This window comes from Chinchilla lanigera, unplaced genomic scaffold (assembly GCF_000276665.1).
Source record: "Chinchilla lanigera isolate Chin_1 unplaced genomic scaffold, ChiLan1.0 scaffold00063, whole genome shotgun sequence".
In the NCBI taxonomy this organism is placed as follows: Eukaryota; Metazoa; Chordata; class Mammalia; order Rodentia; family Chinchillidae; genus Chinchilla; species Chinchilla lanigera.
The window spans coordinates 13,359,037-13,379,741 of record NW_004955464.1 but is presented as its reverse complement, the minus strand read 5'-3'; the positions used below and the strand labels follow the sequence as shown (position 1 = coordinate 13,379,741).

Below are 20,705 nucleotides of genomic sequence, written 5' to 3'. Positions count from 1 at the left end.
CACAGTGAGGACATCAAGGGAAACCTTCACTTTGATAGTTCTCTGAGGGGAAATCGCACCTCAGGAGCCACTTTTATCTTCCACCAAACACCTGCAGATCGCAAAGGCAGTGAAGGGAGAGAAGAGCACTGTACTAATGTTCAGGAGCAGGGGTGGTGGACAGAAAGTGGATGGGACTCCACAGAGCTGTGAATATAGAAATCTCATTCCTTAATTATTTGAAGCAGCAGTGTCTGTATAATTAGGACATAAAAATATGGCAGAGAAGAGTCAGGAACAATTTCAAAAAATGATACTGGTTCCTGGGTCTCCTTTACCTGGCTGAACAGTCCTGACCAAGGAGAGGTAGAGAGGGACCTGGCTTGGCTTAGATCATGGGTCTCTATGCACTTCCCCCATGAAAACCCATGAGGACAGCCTTATTGGCTAGGCAGGGGATCCCCTCTTCACTGCTTTTAGAGGCTGCAAGGGTCAGGAGTTGAGTTGGAGAAAGTGGCTATAGGGTAGAAGGACAGGAGTGAATAGTATGGTAGCGGCAGGTGCTGGGTGTGTATGACAGGTATTAGAGCAGAAAACATTAAGTCCTAGGCTGATGCTCATGGGCGGCATTACCAGCACCTAGGGCTATGTGTACAGAAAGCATGATCAGTGTCAGGGACTGAAGAACTTCTATGTCATTTTTAGGTGGGAAATGCCTATGGACCGGGCTGAGCCAGCCAGTCAGAAAGTAGCTTCCTATCACATAAAAGCTGCTTTCACGGCCTGATAACCTTGTACATAAGAGGTAGGCCACCGTGTTATCCTGTTCCACACATTTGCTCTGAATGGTCTTTATCATACGTGTGAATAGACACTGTGTATACCTGGAGCCTACACGACGCAGAGCCTGGAACTGCTCCACAAGTGGCCTGTGTTTGGAAGTCCTTCTTTATTGGAAAATAAATACAGAGTCAAACAGGTGGGCCAGCCAACATCTGTAGTTGTGGATGCCAAAAGGAAGGAGTCCGACTTGCTCAGAATTCAGATTTCCATGAGCTGGTCATTTCCCACAATCACCTCATTTGTTCGTTTAGCTACAAAAGAAAAGGGAAAGGTTTTCTGAGAACTGGCAGGAAAAGATGTCATTGCAGGAGCTGGGGATTTAGCTCAGCGGCACAGCACCTGCCTGGCAAGCGCAAGGTCGTGAGTTCGATTCCTGGTACCGGAAAAAAACAAAAAACAAACGAACAAAAAAGATGTCATTGCAAATCCAAATGCTTTTAATTTGGTGTTAGTAAAGATTTATTCCTCTCTGTTGTGGCTCTGCTCTTTTATTTTTGGTATCGGGAATTGAAGTCAAGGCCTTGAGCTTCCCAGGCAGGCGCTGTGCTGCTGAGTTGTATCCCTGGCTCTGTAGCTCTGCTCTTGAGAAGCTTTTGGGACTATGATGTGGTGAAGGGGCTGTGAGAGGGACAGCATCCTCCTACCTAGAAGAGTGGGACTGATTCTCTACACACTGATGCTGTGGAAGCTTCCACTGGAGGACATCTGAAGCTGGGTCTCCAGCATAAAGGATGAACAGAGTTCTTCCAGGCAGTGATCAAAGGAAAGCATTCTGGGTTGTTAGACTAGCACAGGCAAAGACATGGGGATGCAGGAAAGGAGAACATAAAATATTGCGATGTGATCAGAGGACAGGAAACAAGGAGAGAAGAAATGAGGCTAATGGATAACTGGAGATGCTCAAAGGAGAAAGTGAGCTTATATACATTATGGAAATACGGAAATCTTCCTTTATTTGTTTTCTTTCTTTTTTTTGAGACAGGGTCTCGATATGGAGTTCAGACTGGCCTTGAGCTCACTTTGTAGCCAAGGCTGATCTCGAACTTGCAAGGATCCTCCTGCCTCAGCCTCCCGAGTGCTGGGATTACAGGCGTGCACCACCACGCCCGGCCTTCTTCTTTTATTTGTAAGGAATAGTTTCACGATCTTCTGCAAATGCCTGAATCCATAGACAATACCAAACCCTATATATAATACATTTTCTCCTATGTATTTATTTTTATGCAGCCTTGTAATAATTTAAAGACGAGGCACAGTAAGGGGTTAATGAGAACTAATAATAAAATAGAACAACAGCAATAGTAATACTGTAAAAAAGTTATGTGAATGTAGCAGTCTCTATGTATCAAAATATCTTCTCATTGTATTCACCCTTTTCTGAGATGATCTAAGATGATACAGTGCTTAAAGGATGAGATGAAGGTGAAAGACAGATGTTGGCTGGGTGTGGGGGCACACATTTGTAATCTCAGCACTTGGGAGACTGCAGCAGGAGTATCGCCATGAGTTTGAGGCCAGCCTAAACTACATAGCGAATCCTTGTCTCAAAAAACCCAAACAAAAACCCAACCCAAACTGCTCCCCGCCCCCCCAAAAAGGTGTGACAAACTGTAGACTACTCTGGAAGGGTTACATGAACACAAGCACTGAGAGACCATGAAGGTGGATCTGACAGCCAAGATGGCTACTAAGTACCACTGCGGGGGGAATGTGTACAGCATGGATATACTGGACAAAAGGATGATCTTCATCTTGGGTGTGATGGGGTGGAACAGCATGAGTTTTTATCATGCCACTCAGAAGAGAGGTATTTTGTCTCATCAACAAGAAAAGTAACTAAGACAATTACTGGATGATTCCTTCCCTTATGAACTATCCACTTTCTGCTTTGTGAAACCACTGTATCTGATACATACCTTTAACTCTACATTATATTGTTCTCTCTTTCACCAAAAGAATCTTCCAGGCAGTAAAGAGACAGTAGTTATGATTATATCCATAGTGTCTAATAGCTACTGACACATGAATGATTTCAGAGGTTTGGGGTAACGACTAAGATAGGGTCTGGTAATATAAGTGCAGAGCTAAAGCTGAAAGAAGTGAAGGTTAGTAAGGAAGTTCAGAGAAGAGTTGGTGAGATAGGTCAGGTGCAGAGTGCTTGCCTAGCATGCACAAAGCTCTGGGTTCAATCTCAGTAATACACACACACACACACACACACACACACACACACGAAGTTCAGGGAATCATAAAGTGGGCTGCTGGTGCACACCTATAATCTCAGTACTCTGGGAGGCTAAAACAAGAGGATTGCAAGTTCAAGTCCAGTCTGAGCAACTTAGTGAGACTCAAAAAGAGAAACAGCAGCTGGGAGTGGTGGTGCACCCCTATAATCCCAGGAGGACTGTTGCGAGTTCGAGGCCAGCCTGGGCTACAAAGTGAGCTCACAGCTGGCCTGAGCTACATAGCGAGATCCTGTCTCAAAAAAAAAAAAAAAAAAAAAAAAAAAGAGAAACAGAAAGCAAAAGTACTGTAGATGCAGCTCAGTGCAGAGGCTCTGGTTCAATCCCCTGCACTCATGGTGGGGCGTATAGTAATCATAAAACGGAGCAGCTGGATAACTGTGTCATTCACTGATGAATACAATAAAATTATCTAAGACATTGGGGAAAAATGAGGGATGGCAGAGGAAGACTGTGAAAGTGCTCAAAAAATTTAGCGGAGCATTCTGGAAGTTGGCCAATAATGGGGTGTAAGGTGTAATAAAAAGAATTACAGAAAACTTTCAAGGAAAAACAGTACACTGGAGAAAGGAGGCAGTGGGCTGTGGAAATAGCTCAGTGGTAGAGTAGAATGCCTGCCTTAGCTGGAGGAGGCCCTAGGTTCTACTTCCTAACCATGCAAACAAAACAAAACAAGGAACTAAGAAAGGCAAGCTGAGCATGGTGGTGCACGCCTATAATCCCAGCACTAGGGTGGCTGAGGCAAAAGGATCGTTGTGAGTTTGAGGCCAGCCTGAACTACATAGCGAGTTCAAAAAAGAAGAAATTAAGAAAGGTAGTGAACCAGTAATGGGAAATTGGAAGTGTGGTGCCTGCAGGTATGGCACAGATGTAGAGGATAAGAGAGTTTTGGAGTCTTCTGTTGGTTCGGACAGAAAAAGGCTGACCAATAGGCTAAAAACAGATTTTTTTCCAGGCCAACTTCTTGTGGCCTATTAAGGTCCAATATCTTTCTTGCAATATTTGTGGTGTGACTGTACCCCTGATAGATGTGGCAGAAATTCTGCCTTCATAAAGTTCTGCTTCAGCCCCAGAAGGTTGTGGTATAGTAAAATGAAGATCCTAACTGGAGTTGTGGTGCATGCCTGTAATCCCACACTCGGGAGGCTGAGGCAGGAGCATTGTTCTGAGTTCAAGACCAGCCTGGGCTACAAAGTGAGTTTAAGACCAGCCTGAACTGCATAGTGAGACCCTGTCTCAAAAGGGAAAAAAAAAAAATCCTTAATGATGGGGGCCTACCCCTCCCTGTACTGGGGATTGAACCCAGGGCTTCATGCATGAGGGAAAATATTGTACTACAGAACTATCCCTAACCATTATATTTTATAAGGCAAGGTATTGCTAAGTTGCCCAGCATGGCCTCAAACTTGCCATCCTCCTGCCTCAGCTTCTTGAGTAGATGAAATTACAGGTGTGTACCTCCATGCCTGGGTAGTGGCCAAGTGTGACAGCGAGCCCCTCGGATATGTTTTCTGATTTGCCTACCATTCTAGCTTTGTTTCTTTTCTCTCTCTTTTTTTTTTTTTCTTGGTCTTTTTGAGACAGGGTCTCACTATGCAGTTCAGGCTGGCCTTGAACTCACTTTGTAGCCCAGGCTGGCCTTGAACTCGCAAGGATCCTCCTGCCTCAGCCTCCTGAGTGCTGGGATTCAGGTGTGTGCCACCACACCAGGCTACGATCGAAGTTTTGTTCTGGACAGTAAGAAGTGACTCAGATGAATCATCCATTTAAGAGTCTTCCAGTCTTTTTTTTCTTTTAGCTTTTGATTGTTGGCTGTGACCTGTCTATTGCTTGAACAAGAGGTCGCACTTAGTTCCAAGATTTTTGCTAGAGATAATCACTGAAAGTGCTGGGGTAAAGTAAGAAAAGCCAGAGTTAATGTAAAAGGGCTTATGGGCTGGGGGGTAATCAGTGGCAGAATACTGGTTTAGCATGTGTGAGGCTGTGGACTTGACCTCCAGCACTTCCAACCCCCACAAAAACCTCAAAACACAAAGGAGAGGGGCTTATTCTCTTAGTGTAGTAGAAATTGGCAGTAAGGTCTGCACTGGGTTGTAAGTCACATTTCAGGGTAAAGAAATGCTATGGATGTGTGACTCTGAGTATGAAAATGATTGAATTTAGAGCCAGGTGTGGTGATTCACACCTAGAGTCCTGCACTTAGGAGGCTGAGGCAGGAGGATTGCTGCTAGTTCAAGGCCAGCCTGGTGAGTTCAAGGCCAGCCTGAACTGCTTAGTAAGACCCTGTCAAAAAAACCAAAAAACAAACAAAAGATTGTATTTGGAGAGGGGATAGCATTACTTCCTAGGGTCAATACTTTTTCCTGAAATTTCTCCATGTAAGGGATTTTTGTCATCTACTGAGCTCTTTGCTAGTGGGGGCTAGTGGGGTGCTGTACTGATGGGTAAGAATTTGTTTCTCTAGCTGAGGGTGGCATGCATCTGTAGTCCCCAGACAGTTAGGAGGCTGAAGCAGGAGAATTGCTTGAGCCCAGGAATTTGAAACCAGCCTAGGCAGGAGATGCTGTCTAAAAAAACCCCAAAAGCTGGTGTGGTGGTGGCGTGTGTCTGTTATCAGTGCTCAGGAGGCTGAAGCATTACCCTGTGTTTAAGGCCAGCTTGGACTACATAGGGAGACTCTCTCAAAAAAACACCTCCCCCCAGCCCCCCATAAACCAAGCAAACAACAAATAATCCCCCTTCCAAAAGCAGTAAAGCACTGACCTGTATATACTGGTCAACCCAGCAGGGGACAGAGTAGTAGAGTGTTTGTATAGCATGTATGAAGCTCTGAGTTTGATTCTCAGCAATACACACACATACCCAGAATCAAATTAAGAATTAAAATTTGCCCTGCCCACCTGATTTTTGTTTGGCTCTCAAGAACTGTAGTTTTTCTACAGGCTTTGTAGCTAATAGCACAGTATCTAGCACCACCTCAAAATGGCTCTTTTTTTTTTTTTTTTTTGGCTTTTCTCCAGTACCGGGAACCAAACTCACGACCTTGCGCTTGCCAGGCAGGCGCTTTTGCCGCTGAGCTAAATCCCCAGCCCCTCAAAATGGCTCTTATATCCCACTATTCCTCTTTCAGTCTGGGAATCCAGAGGACTATCTCCCTTAAGAAACAGGCCAGCCAGGCATGGTGGTGCATACCTGCAATCCCAGCACTCAGAAGCTGAGGCAGGAAGACTGCAGAATGTTTGAGGCCAGCCTGAACTACACAATGAGTTCAAGGCCAGTCTGAGGTACATAGCAAGATCCTGTCTTAAAAAAAAAAGTCAGATGGGAAAAAAAAAAAAGCCAGATGAAGTGCTCACAGCCTTTAGGAGGCCAATTAGTTCCAAGCTTTCACTGCATTTACAAGCCCTCTGTCTCCCATCCAAAAGCTACTGTGAAGCACTGGTGTCAATTCAGGCTATTAAATCTATTTGAATATTCTCAATTTTTTGTTTTTAACTTTTTTTTTTTTTAGACAGGGTCTCACCATGTAGTTCAGGCTGGCCTTGACCCCACTATGCAGCCCAGGTCAGTCTCGACCTTGCAGCAGCCCACCTGCCTCAGCCTCCCAAGTGCTGGGATTACAGGTGTGTGCCACCACGCCTGGCTCAATTTTTTGATAGTGTGGCTGCCTACATGTATGAGTTAATGTATAAGATAAATGCCTAGAAGTGGAACTGTTACATCAAAGTTTAAAAATTTGATAATGATAGCCAGGCATGGTGATGCAAGCCTGCAATCCCAGCAGCTGGGAAGATGAGGCAAGCATCATGACTTCCAGGCCAGCGCAGGCAACACAGCCAGTTCAAAGCCAGACTGGATTGTCTCAGAAAATCAATTAAAAAACACCACAGTGAAGTCAACTGCTCTTCAAAGATGGCTTCATAAATCTGTGCTCTCACCTGCAGTGCATGTATGTGCTTGTTTCTCCCATCTTCTCTATTAAGCCTTATCTGTGCTAGGGAGATAGGTAAGAAATGACATCAGTGATTGTAACTTGTTTACCTTTGGCTTCAATCCTCTGGCCACTTCCAATCAAACAGTCTTTAATGTCTGCTCCCTTCTCAATTACAGCATTGTTGCAGATGACGCTGCCCCGGATGTTGCTTCTGTAACACAGCGGACAAATCCATTAAGGAAAGCACGGCTCTCATCACCATCCTTACCCACTACTGGCTGGGGATTCAGGTTCCTTCCTAGGTCCAAAACTGCTGGCCAATACTCTTAAGTGAATAAATCAACATGTATGTGTAAATACTGCACTGTTTCCCTGGTGTCAGAAACCAAAAGTGTAAATAAGGACCAAAATGTACAACAGGTAATGTGAAAAAGGAAGAAAATGTTCAAATGGAGAGGAGAACAAGGGAGGGAGAAGGGGGATAGGGAAGAAAGGAAAAGTTAAAAAAAAAAAAAAAAAAAAAAACCAGAGAAAAAAGAAGGAGAAAATGGAGAGCCAGGTGACGTGGTATACACCTGTAATCCTAGCACTTGGGAGGTTGAGGTTGGAGGATTGTTGCCAGTTCAAGGCCAGCCTGGGCTATAAAGTGAGTTCAAAACCAGCCTGAAAAAAAAAAAAAAAAAGACCAGCCTGAATTGCATAGCAAAACCCTGTCTCAAAAAAAAAAAAAAAAAAAAAAAAATGGAAACAAAGCTTTTGTAAATGGGAAAGGGAAGAGGAGTTGAAGGGAGGGTAGGGGAATGGGAAAAACAACTAAAACAAACACTGCCAGTCAGTCCAAGTAATGACTACATGCTTCAAGAAAACTAGAAAATGTAAACAAAGCCACTAGAAAACATAATGGTAGATCAAAGGAGGACTGGGCTTTAGAGAATTCCAGAGTTGAGAAAATGACCTTTCTCTAAGGCCTGAAAAGAACACATATTTTGGCCAGGCATGATAAGGCACTGAATACCAGCACTCAAGAGGCTGAGGCAAGAGGATCATCATGAGTTTGAGGCCAGCATGAAGTACATAATGAGACCCTATCTCAAAAAAACAAAAAAAAAGACCTCAGGAATGTATACCGAATTGACATCACACTGCATTGGTCAATAGCTGTGCTCTTTGCAAACTGTGGCTGTAACAGTCCTGAACCAGAAATGTTTCTTGTTTACGCTGCAGTAACTTTTCTGGCTATGCAGCATCATTCCTTCTGTGGCAGACTTTTACAGTTCCTCTAATGCATTTGGGATGACTGTCTCAAAGGAGCCTGCAGCTTTCCTGACAACTGGCTCTCTCTCTTGCTAAGAACTATAGTCCTTTTCTGTTTTTAAAAACCTTCTGTTACCATATCCACCACTTCTACCACCAGATCCATAACCACCAGCGTAGGAACTGCCAGAGTTTCTTCCACCAAACCTGCCCCATTTTGTGGGTCCATAATTTGATTATTGTCCTCTATAATTTTCAAAATCATAGCATAGCCTCCTCCTCTACTTTTTTTTTTTTTTTTTTTTTGTACTATCGATCAAACTCAGGACCTTGCGCTTGTCAGGCAGGCACTGCGCCACTGAGCTATATCCCTGGGCCCTCTTCTACTACTGCAGCAGGGCTATTGCCATAGTTCCCACCATCACCTCCAAATCCATTATATCCACCATCACCTCCTCTTAACTACTCTGCTGCCACCTCCTCCACTACCATAGCCTACTCTTCCACCGAAGTTTCCACCACAGCCAAAATTCTCTCCACTTCCTGAGTTTCCTCTATGACTCATAAAGTTGGCAGATCCATCTCCACAACTTCTTTGTGATCCAGCAGACTGCATCTCTTGTTTATAAAAGGTCCTTTCAACTTCCCAATTATAACCAATAATAGTATTTTTTTTTTCTTTCTTTCTTTGTTTTTTTGGGGCTTATTTTTTTCTGGTACTGGGAATTGAACTCACGACCTCGTGCTTGCCAGGCAGATGCTGTGCCACTGAGCTAAATCCCCAGCCCCTCTTTCTTTTTTTTTTAAATGGTATCAAAACTCTATTAAAGGTAGGAAAAGAAAAGGGCTCTGCAGAGCAAGTTTGTGCCATGTAAAAGTAGAAAAAGAAGTACACCTTATAGCGTGAGCGTGGGCCACCTTGCGAGAGAGAACATAGTGGTCTTATAGTATAGTATTTCTGAATAATTTTATCAACTGTATCATAATCATCAAAAGCTACAAAAGCAGCTGGGAGTGGTGGCGCACGCCTGTAATCCCAGCACTCGGGAGGCTGAGGCAGGAGGATCATTGCAAGTTTGAGACCAGCCTGGACTACAAAGTGAGCTCAAGGCCAGCCTGAACTGCATAGCGAGACCCTGTCTCAAAAAGACAAAAAAAAAAGTTACAAAAGCATATCCTCCCTTTTTTCTACTCTGCCTGTCTTCCATAACTTCTATGGTTTCAATCTAGTCTCTCAAAGTAGTCTCTCAAATTTTATTCTTCTGTACCTTCTTTAATAATACCAACAAAACTTTTCTTTACTGTTAGATGGGCACCAGGCTTTACCGAATCTTCTGTAGAAACAGCTCTCTTTGGTTACATTCAGCCCATCAGCTTTATGTGGTCGGTACACACTGCCCTATCCACCACTTCAACACAAGAGTAGGTCACAAAACAAAGCCCCTGGGGCATTTTGTGAGGATTTCTATTTACCACACAATCTGTGCCTGTGCCCCATTTGTCAAATGCTCTCTTAAAAGTGAGTTTCAAAGCTCAGACCACAAATAAATAACTTTCTCAACTGCTCTGGTTCCTTTGGATCATGGCCTTTAAGTTATATGAACTGCCGCTTAATTCATGCATTAAGATTTTGATCATCTAAAGTCCTTAAAGGGGCTCACATTCACATTCTAATATCTTAATGTGTCCTCTCCATTTTGAGACTGGACTCATCTCTGCCAACTCAAGTTCAATCTCATTAGACTTTTGATTCTGAACATCAGCTGTCACAGACAGTGGGGAAAAGGAAAAAGACAAGGAGAAGCTTTCTCTGTAGAGTCTCACCTACACCTTTCCCAGAGAGGACCTTGGCCAGGTGTCCAGTCTACTGTTCAGAAAGCCTCAGCAGCTCACTAATGGGGGCAGAGACAAGCACATTAAGAATATGAGAAACCTCCTTCTATACAAACATATTCTCCTACTGACACTCAGTCCCCACCTAATAATAGCAAGGTAATAAGATTCACATGACTGCACTTTAAATTACCTTTCTCAAGTTTACCACAAGTAATTAAAGCTAAATGACCCCTAAATAATGGGAAAGGTTCATATGGGATATATAGGCTACCTGACTTTATCACTGTGAGCTAATTTGCAGGATTGGGTAATCTCTAATGGTCTTCCTACTCATTAGCCTTAGGTGCGTTGCCTACAGTTTTACATCAACCTTTTTAGTGGAAAAGTAGCAGCTGTATAGCTCTCTAAACCTTTTACTTCCTTCCCTAGCTAGAAACCTCACTAGATCAGCTAAGGTTTTTTGTTTTTGGTTTTTCTCCGGTACCGGGAACCGAACTCACGACCTTGCGCTTGCCAGACAGGCGCTTTGCCGCTGAGCTAAATCCCCAGCCCCTCAGCTAAGGTTATATGCTTCCTTCAAAAGAGCAAATCACTCTGGGATATGCTAGACCATTCCTCTCAGCTTCTCTCATCTAAGCAACCAGTAGTTTCTTAGGGAGCCATAAGAAACTGACCAAGTTTCTTTAGGTCATTGAGAACAGTAACACTGGACTTTAAGTGGTGCTAGGGAGCTGCTGCTTTGTCTGCCCTCTCACAGGAGAGAATGAAGGGGGTGGTTAATTAGAGCAGAGAGGAAAGTTATGGTACTGCCTTCCTTAGAAGGTCTGAGGTAAGATGAGAGAAAGAGTGGGAGTTACAAAGCCTTGTGAGTCACTCTGGAACTAGATGACCAAATGGATAAAGTAAGTGTAGTTCCAGTTTCTAAGAGAAGGTGACGTGTACTAGTCTCATGTAGGAGTCTGGAATAGGGCACGGAGTAGCAGGGATGCAATGAGAAAAAAGTCTGAAATGTCACAATTTATTTATCGGTGAAAATGCAAGGAGCTGAGCTAGATGACTTCTAAGGGCTAAAGTCAATCTAAAGGGTCAGCAAGTTTCTTGTTTTAAATGCCAGGACTCATTATTGGAGCCAGATGAAGTGAAACCTTAAAATTCCAACTTTATTCTAAAGGTCATGGGGGAGCCTTTGAAAGTTTTGTATTAGAACAGGGATGGAATCAGAGATTTGTTGTTGTTGCTGTTGTTGTTCTATATTGTTTTGTGAGACAAACAGAGATGAAGGTCTGAGTATGTTGCCCAGACAGTTCTTTAGCACCTTCCAATAGCTGACTACCAATGTGAGCTCCACACCCAGCTTTGGGAGAAACTTTAGAGAGAGGCTCTATCTTTACTTTTTATGAAGAATAAGTGGTAGAAGATAACAGACAGATTGAAGGAAGAAATATAATAGAAACCAGGAAAGTTGGGGCTGGGGATTTAGCTCAGCGGCACAGCGCCTGCCTGGCAAGCGCAAGGGCAAGAGTTCAATTCCCAGTACCGGAAAAAAAAAAAAAAAAAATTAAAAAAATTAAGAAACCAGGAAAGTTGATGAATGTGCGGATGTTAACCACTGCACTCTGTCCTAACCCCAGCCCACTTTACTGGCCTAGCATAAAGTCTTCTGGAGTTTAGAAAAAAGTCTTCTCTGTGACATCTGACCACCCAAGAAGAAAAAACAAATTTATTTACATTAAAAATTTCTATGTAAGGCCAGGTATGATGGTACACACCTGTAATCCCAGCACTCAGGAGGCAGAGGCAGGAGGATCATTGCGAGTTTGAGACCAGCTGGGGCTACAAAGTGAGCTCAAGGCCAGACTGAACTGTATAGTGAAACCCTGTCTCACAAAGACAAAAAAAAAAAAATTTTCTATATAAATGACTACAGTCAGATTGTGTTATACTAAGTTTATGAATGACATATTCCATTTTTGTGGTTAGATACTCAGATCAGTTCTTTTAAATTTCATTCCTAAATATGAAGAGATGACTAAGGATTTCCAGAAGTCTAAAGAAAAGCCTCTATCATGGAAAATAGAAATCAAATCAAGTATGGGTGATCCCAAACTTACATAGTTCAACTTGGATTTTTTGACTTTATAATGGTGTGAAAGCAATACCTGTTGAGTAGAAAATACACTGAATTCTGAATTTTGAATCTTGATCTTTTCCAAAGCTAGCAATATGCAGTATAATGATAATGTTCTTTTTGATGCCGGCATTGGCAGCAAGCTGCAATTGCCTATCAGCCATGCGATGATAAGGGTAAGCAGCCCATATTCTGCAGTGTGCTGGGTTGCCATGTATGATGTTTGGTAGGTAAGGTTTATTAAATGCTTTTTTCACTTAGGATTTTTTTTTTTTTTTTTTTTTTAGGATATATTTTTGTTGTTTCTTTGGTTTGGTTTGGTTTGTTTTGTTTTTTGGGGTTTGTTTTGTTTCTTGAGACAGGGTCTCAATACATAGTTCAGGCTGGCCTTGAACTCCTTAGCCTCCCAGTATTATAACCATCTGCCACCACACCCAGCTCAGGATATTGTTAATTTACCGTAAGTTTATGGGTTTGCATACTCCCATTGTAAACAGGAAGCATTAGTAGAAAAAGCAGCTTAGGAGAAACAAGCTCTGCAGGGAGAGAAAAGTACTTTAAACAGCCTATTAGTACTAGATATATAGCTCTTGCCTAGCATGCAGGAGGCATAGGATTTGATCACCAGCACTACAAGAACACAAAACCAGCCGGGCATGGTGGCACAGGCCTGTGATTCCAGCACTTGAGGGGCTGAGGCAGGAGGATCGTTGCGAGTTCAAGACCAGCCCGGGCTACAAAGTGAGCTCAAGGCAGCCTGAACTGTATAGCAAGACCCTGTCTCAAAAAGACCAAAAAAACAGAAAAATTTAAAAGCTGGTAATGTAGCTCAGTGTGAATGTCTTGGGTTTAATCCCCCGTACCACACACACAAACAAAGTTTGAGGATAAAGATATGTTTGACCAATTTGACCAGTTACACATGTGTGCATGGTGTGGTGGCACATACTTGTAGTCCCAGTATTCTGGGAGGCTGAGGCAAGGGAGGATCCCAAGCTTGAGACCAGCCTGGACAATTTAGCAGGATCCTGTCTCAAATAAAATGTATAAAAAGGGCTGGGGATTTAGTTCAGTGAAAAGGCCCTGAGTTCAATCCCTAGCAGTGAAAGAAAAAAGAAAATTAAAGGGTACCCGATTAATATGTATAATTGTTATGTTTTTTATATCAATTTTTTAAAAAAGAAAAAATGCATGTCTTCTTGATACTTTGTTCAGTTTAGGTGTTGTGAATTTAGGATTTTTTTTTTCTCACTATGATGAAATAATTATGTATATGATACACTATCTGATTAGTTTTTTGAGAGAGTCTCACTGTGTAGTTTAGGTTGGCCTTGAACTCCATGTGTAGCCCATGTGTAGCACGGGTAAGTGTTTTATGCTTATTAATTCTCTTAGTGCTTGTATTCTCAATAAACCTATGGGGTACTTCAGTTTTATAATGTAAAAATAAGGCATGAAATTTTCTTTTTTTGGTACCGGGGATCAAACTCAGGACCTTGCGCTTGCCAGGCAGGCGCTTGTGCCACTGAGCTACATCCCTGGTAATTTTCTTTGTTCTTTAGTACTGGGAATTGAACTCAGGACCTCGCACTTGCCAAGCAGGCGCTGTGCCACTGAGTTACATCCCTGGCCATCAATTTTCTCAGAGGCTATTAAGTGACAGATCCAGAACTGGTCTCTTATTCTGACTCCAAAACTTATGCACTAACCCAGAGGATATTGGAAAAACAGATTTGGAAGAGGAAGAAAGACAAAGATAGGAGAAATAGGTTAGAGAATATGACCTTGGTTCAGAAAAGAGACAGACTTTATCTTTGGGTCTGGTCTCTTCTGTCTCTTTCTCTCTGATCTGAAGGGGTTTTATTTATTTCCCTAAAGACCATAAAAACAGATCTTTACATTATAGTTTCTTGCTCTTACTTTGCAGACACAGTAAACATAAGAAAAGTTCACACGGCAGTATGAGTAAGGCTGTTTGATTCTAGCATGGACACACACACACACACACACACACACACACACACAATGGGACCAACAGACCAAAAAGTTCATGCGGTTTTTCACTGTGATCAATGACACGTGGATCTGCAGATACAGTACGTCAGTGTTAAGCTACTTCCTTTTTTAAAACACATTTATGCTGTATGTTAAGCAAAGCTACAGACCAATGTGTATTATAACTTTATGATCTCAATCTAGAAATACAACAATTCTTTTTTTTTTTTTTTTTCCTTGTACCAGGAATCAAACTCATGACCTCGCGCTTGCCAGGCAGACACTGTGCCGCTGAGCTAAATCTCCAGCCCCCAACAATTCTTATTAACACTGATAAAGTAAAATTACTTTTTTTTTTTTTGAGACAGAGTCTTGCTCTATAATTCAGGCTGGTTTTAAACTCACTATATAGCCCAGGTTGGCCTCAAACTTGTGGCACTCCTCCATCCTTAGTCTCCTGAATGCTGGGATTACAGGCGTGTGCCACCACGCCCAGCTTAAATTACTTTTTTCAAATTTTTTGGCATGCATCTATTTTGTCTTCAGCATATGGGCAAAATTACAACAATACGCTGCTATTAACAATGTTAGCTGGATGTGGTGGTGCACACCTACAATCCCAGCACTGGGGAAGCTGAAGCAGAAGGATTGCTGCAAATTTGAGGCCAGCCTGGGGCTGCTCTGGGGTACTGAGACAGGAGAAGGCGGCACTTAGGCACTGGTGCAGTGTCATTCCGCACTACCGAAGGCTCATTACCTGTCCTTTGCCTGTTCTCATCAGGCAGGATACCGAGGGAAGAGAGCAGCTTTTCTCAGGACCTTGACTGTTATAAGAATGAAGAGAGTGCTCGAAATGCTTTGAGAGAACATGTCATTATGGGGGCAAAACTATGACCTTAAGGGGCCTAGGTACTACTTGTTTTTTCCCTTTCCCTTTTTTCCCCTCCCCAAGGTCAACCTTTTCCTGAGTTGGGCTGGCCTCCAAGCCTCCTAGGGAGTAGCAGGAGTCTTGTCTCAAGAGGGCATGAGGTGAAACATACCCTTCTTCCACAGTGACTGAATTCATGAGAAGGCAATTGGTAATGGTCACCCTATCTCTTATGAGACAGGAGGAACCAATGACTGAGCGTTTAATCGATGACTTCTCTCCAACCTGTGTATCTGGTCCAATGAGGTTGTCAACTCCAACCTGCAAAAGGCAAGTAGAAAACCTTGTCTATGCATCCCAACAAACTGTAAATCTCCCCCAGATCCCTTGAGCTAGGGTCTAATGGAATCTTTCCATAAAGACATTTCAGCTAAACCACCATCATTAGTATTTCTCAGGTTGAAAGTTCACACCACCCCTGAGACCAGCTCAAACCTACAGTGAAGTGTGAGTTTCCCTTGCCAAGAAAACAAAGAAAATAAAACAAAATAGACACGTGTATACAGCCATGCAAAAATATGTTCTTCTGAAGATAGTCCTCAAATCAGGGTGGAAGGACAGAGATTGAACATTCATGCATCTCAGCCCAAAATTAGATGAACCTTTCCTTACAGGGTCAGTGTCTTCCCAGGAAGTCTTAAGTGAAATTTTATTACCAGACCCAGACGGGATTTCTCTAGGGCTAAGGAGGTACAGGGCTCAAGGCTAAATTTCTATGTCCTCCAGAAACTGTCCTATGACAGCCCTGCTCATGCTAACACTTACCAGGTGTTTGCTGGCAATCTGGGCTGATGAATGGACCAGTGATTCTTCTGGACAAAGAACAGACAGCAATTTGGGTACCTTGAAGAAAGAGATTCAGTCACTAAAGACCAGGAAAATACCTAAAAACACCTTAGGTAGAGCTGTGGGAAGTTCTCAGGCAGAGCTTTCTCTCCAGGAGGGAGAATGAGGCTGCTCCATGTCTGGGTTGTTCTTGTAGCAGCTTCTAGCTGGCCTGATCCTCAGCCTCTCAGCTGAGAGTGCTCTTCTGTGGGAGTCATGTCTGATACTGCAGGTGGGCAGACAAGCCTATGAGGTACACATGCACCACTTCTTAGGAAAGCAGGCCTGATGGGGACAAGGAACACCATGCGTGCTGGGCACAGTCATCCTAGGTTCCTGCTCAGCTCCTGGACTACTCTGGCTGTGCATGAGTGAGGATAGAGCACTCATAAAATTCCACATCAGGACTGATCCTGGTAAGGAATCCATTTTTCTCCAGCCAAAAGAAAATATGCAGGAGAAGTCATACTATTCATAATAACACTGACAAGATTAGGGGCACGGGGGCTTTGGCTACTGACCCATTAGGAGGGCAAAGCCCTGTGATTCTCCAGTACAGGCAGACTGCTGGTCAGAGCACTGTGTATGGTGGCACAGGGAGGTTAAACTGGCATATGAAAGCTAATCCTCCACGCTCTGGTCCTGGGATCTCTTTTGTTGTACTGCAATTGTTGTGGCTTATATCTCAATGTCCTCCCAAAGCTTCATGGGCTCATAGGTAGAGCTTTTCAGAGCTGGCGGGATCTAGGATGTGATACTAAGACTGAGGGTATATGCTACTAAATTAAATGGGTTTTTTTGTTTGTTTATTTGTTTGTTTTTTCCAGTACCAGAAATTGAACTCACGACCTTGCACTTGCGAGGCAGGCGCTGTGCCGCTGAGCTAAATCCCCAGCCCCTGTGCTACTAGATTAGTTCACTGGTTAGAATTAGCATAGTTCTGGGTGTGGCTGAACACATTTACTGAAGACAGACACTCCACCCTAAGTGTGGATGGCACACCCAAAAAGGTTTGTAGCCTGCATGGAATAAAAGGGAAAGGAAGGTTTGTTGCTTTCTTGCTGCCTTCTGTTTGACACAACATGGACTGTTCCTTCTCTGTGACGCCTCACTACCATGCCATCCTGCCTTGGAACCGCTGATTATGGACTGAAACCGACAAACTGTGAGTTAAATAAACCTCTCCTTCTTTACCTTGTGGGTGTCAGCTATTGTGTCTCAGCAATGAGAAAGTAACTAAGACAGGAACCATGGCCCTTTAGTGTTGTCTGCTGTCACAGACCCTGCTGGCACTTCAGGGAACACTCTTCCAGCAGTAGGTTATCTATTTTATTTATTTTTGTCTTTTTGAACTTGCTATGCAGTTCCGGCTGGCCTTGAGCTCACTTTGTAGCCCAGGTTAGTCTCAAACTTGCAATGATCCTCCTGCCTCAGCCTCCCGAGTGCTGGGATTACAGGTGTGCACCACCATGCCTGGCTTTGTAGGCTATCTATAAACAAGCTTCCAGACCAGCCTGACAGACTCTAGTACTGAGTAAATATAATTGTGTTTCTCATAGCTCTCTAGCTTGGGATTCCTCGGGTTTATAACCAATCCACATTAATGCCAACTTGAGGTCTGGAGCTGAGGCTACACCCACTCTTTGGTGAGGCTCCTGAAGATTCTGGGGCCAGGTTTTCTTCAGGGACATCTCAATTTTTAATATGTGTCACTCCGTCCAAGACACTGCCTACCTCAGTCTGCACCCGCCACGACAGTTTTCATAGAGTTCAGCAAGGAACAGTGCTGTAAGCTGTTTTTATCATCTCATTCCTAACATCCTTGAATGGTACCCAATGTAGTTCCCTCAATTATCTTTTCCTAATCTTACCTCAATCCTTTACTTCTCTGTATTGTTTCCTGGTTTTATCATCCCTCCTCCTAAAATCTTCCTCCTATGCTCACTACATAATAAAGCGCTCACCTACACCCTCCATCTCTTTACTGTCCTCTTTTTACCTGCTCCCTGTCCTGCCTGCTTGACGTGGAGGGCACTGCATCTCTGAGTGGAAGCTGTTACCTCTGTATCTCACAGACTGCAGGGATAGGAAGACAGGCAAGACTCCCTACTAGTGTGATTCCGACAGTCTCATACACATTCCTTCCTTGAGGTGTGGCCATCTAGCCACTCTGTCCTTCTGTCTCTGTCTGTTCCTACCACCCTTTTGTTTTTTTGAATCAGGGTCTCACCACATAGTCTAGGCTGCACTTGAACTCTATGTAGCCCAGGCTGGCCTCAAACTCAGCCTCCCAGAATGCCAGGAATACAGGTGTGCCCCCACCATGCTCCTTCATTTTCTGTTTTTTGAGATACTCTCGTTATATAGTTCAGGCTAGGCTTGAACTTGGAGCAATCTTCCTGTCTTAGCCTCCTGAGTGCTGGGATTACAGTGCTACAACACCTGGTCTCCTTCACTTTCTTAAGGAAACCTTCTATGTCTTTGTTTAACTCAACAAAGTAAAGGTTACACAGTATTTATTTGCTTGTTGATGAAGTAAGTCCTATAGATAGAGTATTCCCATGCTGGACAGAATGGGAGACAGCTGTTGAAGCCAGAGGCCAGAAGTTAGCCTTCCTGGAGATCTAAGCCTTTCCTTGGAGCCTCAAAAGCCCTGATCTACTGACCAGGCCCTCTACTTCCCCTTTTGCTGCACCAGGGTACTCCAGTGACCACCCCTGGCATTCCAAGTCATGCTCCGCCTTGGGAACGAGAGTCTCAATAAGTTACTATGTACCTAAGGAAGAAATAAGACAAAAGGCTTAGTCCATTTCTAGGGCAGGAGCTCCTTGATTTCTTTTCTAAACCCATCTTCTCACCTGTCTGTTTGCATCCATGTAGAGCCCCAGCGTGCTCACTCGAGAGCAGAGCCCCTCTTTCATGATGTGCACGTAGCAGCGCACCCGTGATCTGGACAAGTCTTCCCATCTATCTCTGCGACAGGCATTCCAGCAGGTGTCATAGGGGGCCGAGGTCAGAGTATTGGCTTCTTTTATAAAACTGTAAATATCTTTAGAACAAACATCCAAACTAAGTAAGTAAATAAGAGAGAGAAAAAGAGAGAGACAGACAGACAGACAGAGAGAGATAGAGAGAAAGAGATGGCAGAGAAGATACAGACTCAGGCAAGTTTTCAAAAAGGATACAGCTAACACTTCACCCTGAAATTCATCTGTGAAGCACCCACCCTGGGGAAATCCCATTATAATTGGGAAGACTAAGTCAAATGGAAAGAGGCAGTGTGTTTTCTTGTATTACATAAAATGCTTACTCAGAGGTCCTAAAAGCAAGTTTGGTCAGTAAGTACTGCTAAGGAAAATAAAATAAATGATGCTTGCAAATCATGAAAAAATATAAGCAGGTGCCCAGGTGTTACTGACCAGCCATGCTTGCTTTGTGCAGCTCATCTGTTACCGCATCAGGCAGCTGTGCCATGACAGAAAGAGCACACAACCTGCAGCCGGAGTACCTGGCTCCAGTTTTGAAACTCTTCTAACAACCCTTTTAGATCTTTTATTTTATGACAAGAAAACTGAGAAGTCTTGAGTAACCTACTTTAGGTCACAGAGATAACAAGAGGCAGAATCAAACCCAGGTTATATGAGGCCAAGTCTTATAATCTTTTTTTTTTTTTTTTTTCTACAAAGTTTATCTGAAAAAGTAAAAATGAAGAGAGAGAAACTGACTCTGCAGAGTGAGGAAAAAGCAAGATAAAAGAACACCCTGAAGGGTGCAGGTGGGCTATCATGAGGAAAGGCACAAAAGTCCAACTCCTATAATTTTAACCATTATTCTTTTTTCCCCCTCAAAAACACAAAAAAGGCTTCAAATTTATTAGTAAATTTTTCCCCTCAGGTGACCTGAAGAGCAAACAGGTATTACTCTTGAATAATTGTCTGTATACAAAATACTTTTGCAGGTATGATCACAATAAATAGAAAATTAATGAAGTTCGTCCATTCTTGTTACTCATAACACAAGACATTTGAAACAATTCTAATAACTCTTCCTCCACTAGAATGCAGAGCTGTCCAGGGTCAGGGGCCTGTTTTGGCCACCACAGCCCATTCTGGCTCCTCCTTGGGTCCACTGCTCGGCACGTGATGGTCTCCAAACAGCCCTCTCCTGTGTACTAGCCACAAGCTCAAGCCCACCAGCCCTTCCTGCAGTGAGCTGAGCCAGGTGGCCCACTGAACCCAAGATATTAACCACTACGTACTCTATACTGTCTCACTTTATTCCTTTGGTAAATACTTTTTTCAGAGCATATACAAACACAGAACTGGGCCACAGACTAGGAATATGACAGCAAACAAGATAAAGCTCATTTCCAGATCCCGGGATGGAGACTGTTTAGTTGGTCTCTGGCCGGACCATAATGATATACTGCTTCACCTGCCTTCCTTGACAGAAGAGGCTGAGTTTAACCAAAAGTTGGTCTGCCCAGAACCTGAAGAAGCAGGGAGCAGAGACAGAGCTATGAATGAGACAGTGGGGTTGGAAGCATGCCTAGCCCACCCCTGAAGAGCACGGTGATGGAATCTGCCTGGGAAAGCTTAGCCAGAACTCAGGAGTGGGCTCAGCTAGCTTGTCTTGGCCCACAGACTAGAAAAAAAAGGCCGCTACCATAAGACAGGCATCCTGTGACACCAAAACCAGACAAGCATACAATAAAATAAGGAAACTACAGAATAGCCCAAT

At 43.4% G+C, this 20,705-nt stretch overlaps 1 protein-coding gene across 3 annotated transcripts in view; it reads right to left on the bottom strand.

Annotated features, from left to right (window-relative positions):
- Positions 1–909: 909 nt before the first annotated feature.
- Eif2b3 (eukaryotic translation initiation factor 2B, subunit 3 gamma, 58kDa) overlaps positions 910–20,705 on the bottom strand; it is a 124,605-nt gene continuing 104,809 nt past the window's right edge. For all 3 annotated transcript variants that reach the window (XM_005398724.2, XM_005398721.2, XM_005398723.2), the window contains exons 8-12: positions 18,824–19,014; positions 15,906–15,983; positions 15,253–15,401; positions 7,107–7,210; positions 910–1,073 (exon numbers count right to left, since the gene is read on the bottom strand). In XM_005398724.2, coding sequence (XP_005398781.1) covers positions 1,021–1,073; positions 7,107–7,210; positions 15,253–15,401; positions 15,906–15,983; positions 18,824–19,014 — 575 coding nt within the window. In that variant the 3' untranslated portion in view covers positions 910–1,020. The remainder of the gene's footprint in view (positions 1,074–7,106; positions 7,211–15,252; positions 15,402–15,905; positions 15,984–18,823; positions 19,015–20,705) is intronic.